Genomic DNA, 15,614 nt, shown 5'->3' with positions numbered 1-15,614 from the left:
CTGAATGTTTAACACGTGGTAGTATTTTAAGTAGCCTGTTAATTTGTGTCCTCATGCCGGCTCTGTATGTATAATCGGTCAGGCACATTATTATTTTAGCACTAGGATACATACTTTAGTGTTTAAACTTTGAATATTAATTATTACACGTTTATATTTGTATGAAACCTAATTCATATTCATAAGCATACCAAAAACAAAATACTGAATGACTATTTAGTATCAATTAAATACACCCCTATTTTCCCCTAGTATAAAAAACTGATGGGTCTGGACTACAGGCTCCTACTTGGTTCTCCCCATCTGTGCAGCAGCATGGATAGGTAGCTGCCAGTCCTGTACATCGCAGTAGAGGTTTGGATCAGCCCCATTGGATAACAGCAGCTCCACACACTCCAGATGACCTTCCTGAGCAGCGATAAACAGAGGAGTAGCATCGTCACTGGCCTGACAATTAACATTGGCCCCTGAAACATGAAAACAATTCTATTAGCCAGAAAGATCCATATGTTAGAATGGCCATTGTTCCTTGGTTTAGAGGGCTGGCACTCCCTCCCAAGAGCGAGGCCTGGGTCACTGTGCAGCTCTCACCGTTCTTGACTGGTTGATTGATTGATTGATTGATTGACTGATATTAGATGTCGGCACAGGTAGAAAATTCGAAACTGGGTACCCGCCGTCAAATACCAGGATCTTTTTCAGGTAATGATTATAAATAAAAAAAAATTACAAAAAGTACATATATTAATGTTTTAAGTGCATGATACATACTTAAATAATATACAGGAAAACGGAGAAGGAGAAGAAGCAGCTCTCGGTTTGAATAGTTATTAATGTGCTTTATGCTGTGGGATTCTCCGCGACATCTATTGGCCATGTTCCGCTGCTGTTATTTTAAAACATGGCATCCAGCAAAGGTGCATTGTGTGGAATTTCTTTACCAAAGCAGGATAAAACAGAATTTGCCAATTCTGCCAAGGAAATATTTCATTCAAAAGAGGAAGCACTAGCACACTGACTTAATGTGCTCCATAAATATGTTGTATTTAACCCAAAACAAAACAGTTAAATGCTTTTCTCATACTGAGTTAATTTTGTATTTTGCACCTTACACATTTCGGAGTGCATGCTTTTTTTTTTTTGTTAATCTACTTCATAAAATAAAAACATGTTTACGGTTTTCAGTCTGCTTTATTTTTAAATAAAGGTTACTTATTTTATTTTTTTGGTAAAAAAAAAATTATATCTGCGCAATAACTGTAGATAACTGTAGCACTCCATATTGGAAGCCACACAGTTATTATTAATATTATTAATGGACCACAAAGTTACCCCTGACATAAACCAAACAGGAGGTTATATTGTTTTCTTTCCGATTAGTTCCTGAGAAGAATAGTCACCGCAATTATTACTACTGAGCTGTACTTGCCACTGTGTGTAATTGTTTTCTGTAAAACCTTGAAATCCTGTCAGTTAAGAAAAGGCTTAATGCAAAGCTTGTTTTAATGTTATCTTTATTATGCTGGCCAAAGATCCACGCTTACAACTGCATTGTCATATTTTCTACATTTTTTTAAATTCTCAAATTAATAAATCGATACCCAGGTAGTAAAAATAAAACCCAATGGGTACCCGTGCCTATCTATCTATCTATCTATATATATATATATATATATATGGTGATTAGAAAGTTTACCACATCAATGCAGCATATCTCACAAACGGTAGGACACAGGAAGGTGAAATTGCATGTGGTTGTTAAGGGAACCATGGGGACGCAAATGCCAGTTATTAATTTTTGTCACTAGGGGGTGTCACTGTGGTTACTGCCACGTAGTTCCATACTACAGTACTGTTGGTATAAATAGTCCTGTCACTTGCAAGACAGCGGAGTCAAGCAACATGAAGTTGACAAGTGTGCAGAGAGGTGAAATGGTCACGTTTTTGTTTTTTACAGTAAAGGAAGCAATGCCGTGGCAGCTCTCAGGGAATACCATAGAGTGCATAACATCCGCAACAGACCGTGTTCAATAGTTGCTGTTCACAATTCAAATCATAAAATTCGAGGAAACAGGTTGTAGTGGCAGACCACCGACACCAACCGAAGTGCTCTCTGAGATCAGCCATGCTGTAGCAGAACAACCCAGCAGAAGCGAGATCAGCCATGCTGTAGCAGAACAACCCAGCAGAAGCGAGATCAGCCATGCTGTAGCAGAACAACCCGGCAGAAGCGAGATCAGCCAAGCTGTAGCAGAACAACCCAGCAGAAGCGAGATCAGCCATGCTGTAGCAGAACAACCAGGCAGAAGTGAGATCAGCCATGCTGTAGCAGAACAACCCAGCAGAAGCGAGATCAGCCATGCTGTAGCAGAACAACCAGGCAGAAGCGAGATCATCCATGCTGTAGCAGAACAACCCAGCAGAAGCGAGATCAGCCATGCTGTAGCAGAACAACCCAGCAGAAGCGAGATCAGCCATGCTGTAGCAGAACAACCAGGCAGAAGCGAGATCAGCCATGCTGTAGCAGAACAAACCAGCAGAAGCGAGATCAGCCATGCTGTAGCAGAACAACCCAGCAGAAGCGAGATCAGCCATGCTGTAGCAGAACAACCCAGCAGAAGCGAGATCAGCCATGCTGTAGCAGAACAACCCAGCAGAAGCGAGATCAGCCATGCTGTAGCAGAACAACCCAGCAGAAGCGAGATCAGCCATGCTGTAGCAGAACATCCCGGCAGAAGCGAGATCAGCCATGCTGTAGCAGAACAACCCAGCAGAAGCGAGATCAGCCATGCTGTAGCAGGACAACCCAGCAGAAGCGAGATCAGCCATGCTGTAGCAGAACAACCAGGCAGAAGCGAGATCAGCCATGCTGTAGCAGAACATCCCGGCAGAAGCGAGATCAGCCATGCTGTAGCAGAACAACCCAGCAGAAGCGAGATCAGCCATGCTGTAGCAGAACAACCCAGCAGAAGCGAGATCAGCCATGCTGTAGCAGAACATCCCGGCAGAAGCGAGATCATCCATGCTGTAGCAGAACAACCCAGCAGAAGCGAGATCAGCCATGCTGTAGCAGAACAACCCAGCAGAAGCGAGATCAGCCATGCTGTAGCAGAACAACCAGGCAGAAGCGAGATCAGCCATGCTGTAGCAGAACAACCAGGCAGAAGCGAGATCAGCCATGCTGTAGCAGAACAACCAGGCAGAAGCGAGATCAGCCATGCTGTAGCAGAACATCCCGGCAGAAGCGAGATCAGCCATGCTGTAGCAGAACAACCAGGCAGAAGCGAGATCAGCCATGCTGTAGCAGAACAACCCAGCAGAAGCGAGATCAGCCATGCTGTAGCAGAACATCCCAGCAGAAGCGAGATCAGCCATGCTGTAGCAGAACATCCCGGCAGAAGCGAGATCAGCCATGCTGTAGCAGAACATCCCGGCAGAAGCGAGATCAGCCATGCTGTAGCAGAACAACCCAGCAGAAGCGAGATCAGCCATGCTGTAGCAGAACAACCCAGCAGAAGCGAGATCAGCCATGCTGTAGCAGAACAACCAGGCAGAAGCGAGATCAGCCATGCTGTAGCAGAACAACCCAGCAGAAGCGAGATCAGCCATGCTGTAGCAGAACAACCCAGCAGAAGCGAGATCAGCCATGCTGTAGCAGAACAACCAGGCAGAAGCGAGATCAGCCATGCTGTAGCAGAACAACCCAGCAGAAGCGAGATCAGCCATGCTGTAGCAGAACATCCCGGCAGAAGCGAGATCAGCCATGCTGTAGCAGAACAACCCAGCAGAAGCGAGATCAGCCATGCTGTAGCAGGACAACCCAGCAGAAGCGAGATCAGCCATGCTGTAGCAGAACATCCCGGCAGAAGCGAGATCAGCCATGCTGTAGCAGAACAACCAGGCAGAAGCGAGATCATCCATGCTGTAGCAGAACAACCCAGCAGAAGCGAGATCAGCCATGCTGTAGCAGAACAACCAGGCAGAAGCGAGATCAGCCATGCTGTAGCAGAACAACCAGGCAGAAGCGAGATCAGCCATGCTGTAGCAGAACAACCCAGCAGAAGCGAGATCAGCCATGCTGTAGCAGAACAACCAGGCAGAAGCGAGATCAGCCATGCTGTAGCAGAACAACCAGGCAGAAGCGAGATCAGCCATGCTGTAGCAGAACAACCCAGCAGAAGCGAGATCAGCCATGCTGTAGCAGAACAACCCAGCAGAAGCGAGATCAGCCATGCTGTAGCAGAACAACCAGGCAGAAGCGAGATCAGCCATGCTGTAGCAGAACAACCAGGCAGAAGCGAGATCAGCCATGCTGTAGCAGAACAACCCAGCAGAAGCGCACGTGCCGTCGCCCGCCGCCTGGATTTGTCCAATTCAACTGTTAGTAAGGCTCTTCATTCAACTCTGCGGATGTTTCCACACAGGCAGGATGCTTCTTTTGATGCTCAAATATAAGTGATACGTTTCTTTTGATGCTCATTGTATATGTATATATAGATAGGGACTTGCATTTCGTTATAAAATCTGTATCGAATGGGCCAATAAAAAGTTAACAGTTTTGTTTGATAGCTAGTAAGATCTTTAAAGCACTCCTTGGGAAATGCAATTTCTTTCAAATCCACTAGAGGGGGTTATGAAGCTTGATGCTATCATTAAACAATAGCAAAACTAGGGAGTATTTACAAGACCATTTTGGGTACCAATTACCTCCTATTGTAGGGACTGATTGGTCTGCATTGGGCACAAAACAATTAGGGACTTTGGCAGAGTAATAGTGACCAAATAAATGAAAAAACAAGACATGTATGCCTCTATGTCAGATAACATCTGTAGAACAATGAGGCAACTGTATCTCTTCAAAATGATGGAAAATGAGTTATACTGCTTTACTGATACTGGTATTTTACCAAATATTTGTTGCATACCACCCTGGACAGAGGATGTGCACCCTGATTACTCAATACACATACCTATTTGTAAGTAACTGTGGCAATTTCTCCTTCAAATGCTACTGTTATAATTTACTGCTGGTTTTCTTTAGTCTCAGTATTTCATGTATATGATAAAAGAAGCTGCAAAGCATCTCTGCTGCTGCTGACTTTGACAGACTTCTTAGTTATGTTTATATGGATTTGATAAAGTAAAATTAACATACTGTAAATGCATATTAGACCCTAGTTTTAAGCCATGAAAACACAGTGATAGGAAACACCTACCGTATTCTGCAAGCATCTTTAGGCATTCAGCTTTTCCATACTGGGCAGCAACGAACAATGGTGTGATTCCAAAGTCATCTTGAGACTCTCGGTCAGCTCCGTTTACCAACAATACCTTCATAATATCAGAAAATCCCTACAAAACAATTAATTACATGTTATATCCTCGCTTTAACAAGAGATTTCCCTAGAGATAGGAGAAAACAAAGTCTCACCAAACAAACACAATATTGAAAAAGACTCACTGAAACGTGTTTATTTTTAGTACTGCTGCATATCTTAGCACATTGAGAGCATTAAGTTATGGATGTAATAACATGCTATTTCTTTTTTTGTTTTTCTTTACATACATCCTGAGCTCAAGTGGACTGGTAAAATCCAAACTCAGCAGTGGGTAGCTGCCTACTATAAAAAATAAATACGAAGAACATCTTGAAGCTGAGGTCCCAAACAAAGCCTACACATCTAAAACAGAGTTAACAGCTACGAAACAGTAATTGTCACTCCACTGCCTTTTTATTCTTAGTCAACTAGGTGTAGCTATTTCTCGAATCTTATTGAGGAAAACAAGAACAATTTGTGGGTCCTTTCTTCTGTAATTGATAGATTGGTAAATCCTTCCCTCAGCATTCACTGTGATTCACCTCCTGATAGGTGTAATGAATTTGTTATATTTATTTCAGTCTAAATTAGACACTATCAGAAATCCCTGTTTGTGGCTCTGACTTGTACATTCCAGATACGCCAGGTGCATCAGCAACGGGTTCCTTTTTGTTAATTACAATACAGGAACTAAATATGATTGTGATGCAGATGAAATCTGCAACTAGTTCATTTGATCCCATTCCTACTAGGTTCCTTAAGGATGTTTTCAATGACTTGTGCAGTGATATTCTTGCAATAATAAATAATTCTCTTGAAACAGGAAGAGGGACAGTTCAATTTAAAACTGTTGTAATAAAGCCTTTGCTTAAGAAACTTAACCTAGACGGTGCTTGGTGCTGAATAATTTTAGACCTATTTCAAATCTGCCTTTTCTATTTTTATTGTATTTTTAAAATACACTGCTCTGTTTTTAACTGTCTGTAAAGCGCTTTGAACCATTGTGTATGAAAGGTGCTCTATAAATAAAAGGTTATTATTATTATTATTATTATTTGATCATTTCATTTTGGCGAATTCCAACCCTTGTCAGTTTTTTCAGGGAACGCAAAAGAGATATAATGTCAAAAACACATTGCTGAAAGGACTGTTTTAAAATAAGTAGGCTTCCATTTACTTGTTTATTTGGCAGACATCACAATATCTAAAACTGTTTAATGACTAAGTGTTTTACATTACAGTAGCTGGTCTCGTTTGATTTGTTTCTTAATACAAGAATGGTAAACCGTGGCTGACGTGTATCCGAGTGTTGTATATTCGAGTATGTATATATGTATATCTATCTATCTATCTATCTACCTATCGAGCGAGAGAGAGAGAGAGAGAGAGAGAGCATCAAAAGAAACTTATCACTTATACTTGGATACAATTCACTAGATTTGATCGAAAAACTTTAGAGCAGGTGCAGTGACTTTTTTTTGTGCTGATTAACGATAGACATCACAAAAATGCAGAAAAATGATCTGTCGATCTTGGGCAGGTGTTGTGACTCTTGGTCACCCAGTCTGTGGCCTGTCATTGACAGTGTGTGTCTGTTTATACCGTCTCGCCAGGTTTGAAATTGCTAGCTGTGAGCACCCAAGATGGGAAGCCACAGTACGCTGCCCTATATCCAGTGTCCAATCAACTGTCTTGCTAATTAGGTGATTAAGTGCATATGCTTCAGTCATAGTCATTCAAGCATGTCATGGTCAAGGATGAATGATTGACTGATTAAAAAGAAACCAAAAACATTTAGTCAATGTCCATATATATATATATATATATATATATATATATATATATATATATATATATATGGACAGTACTGTGCAAAAGTTTTAGGCAGATGTGAAAAATGCTGTAAAGTAAGAATGCTTTCAAAAATAGACATGTTAATAGTTTATATTTATCAATTAACAAAATGCAAAGTGAGTGAACAGAAGAAAAATCTACATCAAATCAATATTTGGCGTGACCACCCTTTGCCTTCAAAACAGCATCAATTCTTCTAGGTACACTTGCACACAGTTTTTGAAGGAACTCGGCAGGTAGGTTGGTACAAACATTTTGGAGAACTAACCACAGTTCTTCTGTGGATTTAGGCAGCCTCAGTTGCTTCTCTCTCTTCATGTAATCTCAGACAGACTCGATGATGTTGAGATCAGGGCTCTGTGGGGGCCATACCATCACTTCCAGGACTCCTTGTTCTTCTTTACGCTGAAGATAGTTCTTAATGACTTTCGCTGTATGTTTGGGGTCGTTGTCATGCTGCAGAATAAATTTGGTGCATGATGGATAAGTATCTGCCTGTACTTCTCAGCATTGAGGAGACCATTAATTCTGACCAAATCCCCAACTCCATTTGCAGAAATGCAGCCCCAAACTTGCAAGGAACCTCCACCATGCTTCACTGTTGCCTGCAGACACTCATTCGTGTACCGCTCTCCAGCCCTTCGGCGAACAAACTGCCTTCTGCTACAGCCAAATATTTCAAATTTTGACTCATCAGTCCAGAGCACCTGCTGCCATTTTTCTGCACCACAGTTCCTGTGTTTTCATGCATAGTTGAGTCGCTTTGCCTTGTTTCCACGTCGGAGGTATGGCTTTTTGGCCGCAAGTCTTCCATGAAGGCCACTTCTGACCAGACTTCTCCGGACAGTAGATGGGTGTACCAGGGTCCCACTGTTTTCTGCCAATTCTGAGCTGATGGCACTGCTGGACATCTTCCGATTGCGAAGGGAACTAAGCATGATGTGTCTTTCATCTGCTGCAGTAAGTTTCCTTGGCCGACCACTGCGTCTACTACGGTCCTCAACGTTGCCTGTTTCTTTGTGCTTCTTCAAAAGAGCTTGGACAGCACATCTGGAAACCCCTGTCTGCCTTGAAATTTCTGCCTGGGAGAGACCTTGCTGATGCAGTATAACTACCTTGTGTCTTGTTGCTGTGCTCAGTCTTGCCATGGTGTATGACTTTTGACAGTAAACTGTCTTCAGCAACCTTGTTAGCTGAGTTTGGCTGTTCCTCACCCAGTTTTATTCCTCCTACACAGCTGTTTCTGTTTCAGTTAATGATTGTGTTTCAACCTACATATTGAATTGATGATCATTAGCACCTGTTTGGTATAATTGTTTAATCATACAACTGACTATATGCCTACAAAATCCCTGACTTTGTGCAAGTGTACCTAGAAGAATTGATGCTGTTTTGAAGGCAAAAGGGTGGTCACACCAAATATGGATTTGATTTAGATTTTTCTTCTGTTGACTCACTTTGCATTTAGTTAATTCATAAATATAATCTATTAACATTTTTGAAAGCATTCTTACTTTACAGCATTTTTTTCACACCTGCCTAAAACTTTTGCACAGTACTGTGTATACATATATATCTATATCTATCTATCTCTATATCTATCTATCTCTATATATATCTCTATCTATCTCTCTATCTATCTCTCTATCTATATATTGATATAATATTGTGCACAAAGAGCCAGCTACCCAACATTTGACATAGCAAGGGAGCAAGTGAAAACCAAAAGCAATGCAAAGTTCAATTCAATAAAAGCACAATTCAATAAAATAAAAACACACTTTTCTTTACTTATTCAAATTCTGAAATCATCAACCTGAAAGCAGATGTAATAGGGTCTGCATTGTGAATGCTTGAAAAAGAAACACAAAAGATTTGCACATTGCAGGACAGTAGAAATGTGGCATTTTTCAATGGTATGGGGAAGGAGCTAGGCGCTCTTGTTCACAATCATTGAAAATGTATTTTCTTGTTTTATGTTAAAAGCAGGCATCCTGAATTTAACTAAAACCTTTTTTTGTATTCAACTCTCCTACATCTAGCCCAGTTTACAGCAATAAAAATGATACACTTTCCATAGTTACATCATCCTTTCAGATTTCACTCAGGGGACTTGCAGTAAAGCAGCCAGCAACCTTTTATAAGACTACTAACAAAACCAAGCAGAGCAGCACAGGACATTTGAAGCATCTTATTGTTTATGAAAAAGGATCCGGACAGATTTGTCCAGAAAAATCAATTCCTGCCCTGTCAAGTATTGCATTTTACCCCTTTAAAACCACCACTGCCCTGAACAACCACACTTCGTGATTGGTGATGCCTGTTGTCTTAAAGGCAGACCACTGTATTACTGCAGCAATTAACTACAATTCACTTCTTTACTGCTTCTGTAATTGCTCTACTGCATACAAGCCCACATAGGTGTATACAGCACACATAGGTGTATATAGCACACAGTACTTTTGTTAAATACAGTTTGCAAGTGTTTTCCCAACCACTCACACGCCATCAAATCAAATGCAACCCTCTTGTTGGGCAACCCATTTTTTGAGACCCCATTATACATTTATTTTTTCACTGCCAGATATTTGCATTTCAATACAAAACAACCTGAACATAAAGCCTGCTCGTCTATAAAGGTGTTTTTCTTTTTAATGCAGTCCCCAGAGTCACTACTATAGATGGGTTACACTATAATGAGACAGAAATAGCTTAGCAGTGCAGCTGTGCCAAACAGCATTTTAATGAGCAGACTTGTATTCATTAAAAAAATACTGGATATTTCTCTATCACAATCTGAAAAATACTGCCGCTTGCCAAGATGCCATTTAATATACAGAGGTGGAACATATTCCTTGGTTTTAAAACGGAGTAGCAAAACCAGGAATGCTTTAATCTCTAAACGATCAATCCCATGTTTGAAATACTAGGTGTTTTATTTCTGTCCAAACAGAATCTGGGTCATAATAGGAGTAATGCTTTGCTGCTGATACCGACAGCCAGTCATTCAAATAAACATCTGTCAAGTGTGTGAAGTAGCCATTACCTCCTGTGGGACACCACTGCAGATTAATTATTGATCGGGCATATTAGTCAACCACGCACAAAGGCCCAGTCACCTTAACTTAAAGGCTTTTAACACAATAAAACTTCAGTGTTAATATTCAAAACCGCAGGAGATCAGCCACCAAACAGCTTCAGCTGAATAACAAAAAAAATGTTGTTTGTATACTGTACTTACACACACACATATTACAAATATAGAGCTAACTTGATAGATTTTGAGGATGCCATTCCAATAACAGTTACTGTTCTGTTTAATATGTAATTGAATATTGCAAAACTATAGACACACGCATCTTTACAATTTTTTTTTCTTTTTATGCAGTAACTTTTTCTGTAACAGAATCCACCAGGTGTTGTATATGCCAATAGAATCCTAATTGCACATACTTCCTGATTCTTAAGAAATCAGATGACACAGTGACTTCTGCTGGCCCCATCTTCTTCATATAATAAACTCCTTCACTGTCAAGCTTCCTTGTCATAGATGTTACCCCACAACCTAGCATTTTATGTTTTTACCACAGCGTCTTAAAAAAAATGTATTTTTTTTATGATTCCTAAAGCTGTACTGAATTACATTCTTTGATGATTTTCCAAGTTTGGTATATCGTACATTTAATTAAAGTATTTCATTATCTTAACTGTAGGTGTTAAAGTTTTACTGAATTGCATTAATTTAATGATTTGTAAAGCTTTGTAATTGTGTATGCTTAATGTGGTAGAATATGCTACTAGCTATATATCATCAGTAGGTACTTGTGTACCAAGTATTTGTGTATGTTAACTTTATTATTAAAGGTACAGTAATTGTTATTAATGCCTGTTTGATTATCCATACAAATCGATTATGCAAATTAGTATCGGTCCCAAATACTATGGATAATTGACTCTCTACTGTACTATGAAACTTACCGATCAGTCACTAATTAGATAAAAATGTAAGACTAAAAATACTTTTGTATGAATGACCATTATAATATTGGACTTCATGCAGGGCAGAATTGATTTCAAGTCATTATTTTTACTACTGTAGGAATACTTCACTCAAAAGGTGAAATGCTTCATTTCTTATTTTCTATCCACTCTAGATCCCTTGTGATTGCTCCTACTGGCCTTTCATGTCTGGCTGGGAGGAAGCACAGCTCATTATTAAAAGTCTTTATAGCATCAGCGGGCCGAGTGAAACAGCAGCCACGATGTGCTAGTCACCTCTACTCCTTCGGAAACCATTAATGAGCTGCACAGCCAGTATTGCACTGTTCCAGAACAGGGGTGTGTGCTTTCATCCAGCAGGCCCTGACACTACAAATACCTTCTGCCTTGGAAAAACTTGAGTACTCTGTACCATGGTGACTGGTGACAAAAAAGTAAACACAAAAAAAAAAAAAAAAGTGTATTATTTTTGCGCTACTATTGGATGTGAAAAGTGTAAATTATTAATTTAAATAAATTGTCTTCGGATTATTACAGCCGTCCAGCATATGACTAAGAACAGAAATGTAAAATATTCAGTAGGTAAAAAGTCGCATCAGAAGAAGAGAAAACTCCAATTACTAAATGTAAGAAAAAGAAATTCAACACAAAATGATGACAGTTTAAGCCTCATGCACACTAATCAGATATAACAAAAACATACATTGACAGCAGTATAAGCCCCAAATTAAATACCCTCAAGTCTAATTAAATGCAGAATTACCCGTTTTAAGAGGAAATTATTTTCGTGACCAATGTCAACACCATTAGATGCTCCAATACATAATGTGTAAGTATCTTTTGATACACTTACACATGTTTTCCAGTACTGTGGCTTGACAGCAACTGTTTTGTTACAGAACCATCAGTAATCACACAATAATACTGTTATGTGGCATATCAAATATTTCACCTGCTGTTAAGACTGCATGAGGAGAAAAAAATACTGTGCAGTCACAAGAGGCAATAAATAAACCAATAGGCTACTGGAGCAATACTGCTTCTTGAGAAACAAATAGCACTGACAGAGGGACATGTCGTTTTTTTGGGGAATATCCAATTACACACTGGTATCTCAATTCCTGCTTTACAGGTCATGAAATTATTGTTTACAACACAGGTACACCATGCTCAGAAATGCAATACTTGCTTTGTGCCACAGTGACATCTAGTGAAATCTACAAATAGTACAGCTGTGAGCTACTAAAGATGCACAAATGAACAGCTGCCAATGCAGTTTGAAGCCTTTTCTCAACCCTATCAGCAGACCTGTTTTGCAATTCAATTTAAAAAAAAAAAAAAAAAAAAAAAAAGAAACTTGTCCAAGGGATCAAATGCTAGAAAAATCCACTTGTGCTTCTTAAAAATCGATTTGCCCCCTCCCAGTCACAAACACACACACACACAAAAGTAGAATATAAATCAATCAATTAATTTGTGATTAACAGGGGCGGATCTAGCCTTGTAGCTTGACAGGTTCACAAAATTCAAGATACACAAAAGGTTCCCTGTGATTCCACCTCACTTCAACAAATTTCTAACATACTTTAAGGAAATGCTCCTTTCACTGCAGCTTGGAACACATTTGCTAGTAAAGATAAGTAACATACTAAGCGTACAACTATAATAAGCAATATTTGGGAGTTATTCAAATATAAAAATAGCTTCTGCATGGTTTTTTCCACTCTTTCTTTATAAGCTGAATCCAACTCCTGATGTACAGGTGTTTTAGTTTGTTGCATCACAGATACGAAATCATTGCCAACTATTACTGCTGCTTTGTGGAATTCTGCTTTTTCTTGACGTTATCTCAGTTTTGTAACTGCTGAACCCCAGATTTTTAAAGGGACAAGTTTCTCTGCATTTTGCACTGTTTTTCTACCAAAATGCACGCAATATTAACAGTAGGCTCCATCAAATTCTGCAAAGTCAATTTTTTTTTTCTTTTGTTTATTTCTATTATATACTATTTTTTTAAGCAGTGTACAACAGCAGGGTGATCCTGCTTTCATACCGATGGCTTTTTTTTTGGGAGGGGAGGGGGGGGGCAACATTCTTTCCCTGCACTACTCACTGAAAAATAAATACATAAATGAATTAATACATAAAACACATTGCCATGAGATTTACAGTCTTCATTATAAAATCCTGCATCCGCCCTCACCAATACCGGGCATTCCATCTGTACCCCAATCTCCCACCAGCATTCTGGGGGTGCAAATGTATGTCCAGGACTGGTGAGCCCGGACAGACAGGCAATCAACACTCCACCTCAGATGTTTTGGAAATGAAAAAAGGGTAGGACACAAGCTCATATCCAATTAATTTTAAAGGAGTTACCAGCGCTTTTTAAATATAGTATTCATTTAAAATATAAGGGTTGTAACAAACCAAATAATTAGATTTAATTGGGTCTTCTGACATATGAGGCAGAGAAAAAAATATAAAGGTTGAGGCAAGTGTCGCAGGTGACGCTGAACTAGTTATTCCATATAGTAAAACATTGACACCTTTTGCATGGAGGACCTCAGTAGCTACAGCTGTTGGTTCATCAATTGAATCAGATTCAGTTGTATTGTGTCTACCAACTGATGATGTGAGGCAGAACAGTAATTGGATACCAGAAAATATGAATAACAGTGAGTTTTGCCCTCCTTCAGTGTTCTGGATGGAAGGCGTACCTCGCAAAGTGACTCTGTGCGAACAGAAGGGAATGTATAGTAACAATGTGTACAGATCCAGAACTATTGTACATGGTGCAGAATTAACCCTGACACACAAATTGAAACATAATCCTCTTGTTATGTGTGCATGTAACATGTCCCAAAGCAAGACATCAGTGACTGGGCCCAAACTTTGTCCAGCCTGTAGTTATTTAGCTAAACACTAGAATCTTGTTTGAATGTAATGATTCTGAAGGAATTTCTTTCTCTCATCTAAATGTAGATCCAAAGGATATTAAGAGGATTGAATGCATAAATTGTGAAGGAGGTCATTTAGTGAAATGGGCTCATCTAGGTAAATTGGAATGTGTAGAAGGTGTCCCAGCTAAACGTGTCCAAGTATCTTGTAGGTACGAAGTGAGGAAGATGGCGTCTCACACCTGTGATGCTAAACTTTGGATAAAGGGGCCTGTTGTCGTTTTCGCGGAACCAACCAGAGCTGAACCCGGCACAGAAGTTGAATCCTGCTGGGAACGCTGGGATATGCAGGACATGGACTAGGCAATTTCAAATATGGAATGTATTATAAAATGAAGTGTCAAAGATATTAGGAAGGATAAAGAAAGAGTATCCTTGTACCACTAGTAGGTGGCTCTCTTGCTCCATGAACTAGGTCAGTCCTCTCTTGTTTGGAATTACACATGTATTCAATTAAGTACTTAGTGGTCTGAGAATCCCTAAGAAAATATATATAATGAACGATTTACCACTAGTATATCTTATCTTCAGAAAGCATGACGCTTGATAAAAAGCACCATTCCGGCTAAAAGTGAACGTTAATCTACAAATTTATGTCAAGAAAAACACAAGATAAGAAGAGACTCTTTATGACCAAAAGATTAACTAACAATCCAGAGGTCTTGAGAAAAAATCCTGTCTCGGCTGGATTTTGTATGAACAAAGAGAAGGGTCACGCCTAGTTGAATGCAGTTATACTGGCCTATATTTGGATTTAAATCCTAAGAGGGATTCACCAAAATAATATTATAGCAATTGATAAACAGAGGTAAATTAATTGAAAGATTATCTTATAATGAAACAGGTTCAGTGCTAATTGACACTGTTTATAGTTCATAACAGTTATTTCATAAGATTAATAATATGTTTTAAGTATTTGCTATAATGAGAAAACATATTATTTAAAACTGACAAGTATTATTGCTTGTTCACGACCTTGCTGTAGTGATAAGAAGATTAAAACCTGGAGCAGTATTCGATTTAGTTAAATGGGAAAATGGTACAAGTTTATTCTTCTTTCTATTGAACAATAAGACTTCTAGACATTATGATATCCATTGAAGTATAGAAGTTAAAAGGTGTTGTGTTATGTTTTTGTGTTAAGTTTGTAATATACTATAATGTACCTTGTTATTAATCCACTATACTATTGTCTAATGATGGTAGATGGATTCCTTATAATGTGGTGATTTGAAAATGCTACAGTGAAACCAGGGCATCTCTTCTTATCTAGAAAGAGGGAATGTCCTTGGGTTCCACTTCAGCAGAGCTGCAAGCCTCATAGAGATGGAGTGTTAAGGTTTATGTAGTTAGTGGTTTAGTACTGATAAGTAAATGTCTTGAAATAATATGCACAACTCATGGCTTAATGGACAGGTCATATATCTAATAAAGTGCTTTGCACAGACTCTGGAAAAAAACAAGAGACTGTGGAAACTGCTAG

At 39.3% G+C, this 15,614-nt stretch overlaps 1 protein-coding gene across 1 annotated transcript in view; it reads right to left on the bottom strand.

Moving 5' to 3' along the window:
* Positions 1-15,614, bottom strand: part of LOC117403236 (ankyrin repeat and SOCS box protein 3) — a 53,296-nt gene that overhangs the window by 28,529 nt on the left and 9,153 nt on the right. The window contains exons 4-5 of the mRNA XM_034005233.3: positions 5,217-5,352; positions 290-467 (exon numbers count right to left, since the gene is read on the bottom strand). Coding sequence (XP_033861124.1) covers positions 290-467; positions 5,217-5,352 — 314 coding nt within the window. The remainder of the gene's footprint in view (positions 1-289; positions 468-5,216; positions 5,353-15,614) is intronic.

This window comes from Acipenser ruthenus, chromosome 5, assembly GCF_902713425.1.
Source record: "Acipenser ruthenus chromosome 5, fAciRut3.2 maternal haplotype, whole genome shotgun sequence".
NCBI classification, from domain to species: domain Eukaryota; kingdom Metazoa; phylum Chordata; class Actinopteri; order Acipenseriformes; family Acipenseridae; genus Acipenser; species Acipenser ruthenus.
The sequence above is the reverse complement of the archived record's forward strand: the minus strand, read 5'-3'. Positions and strand labels throughout refer to the sequence as shown.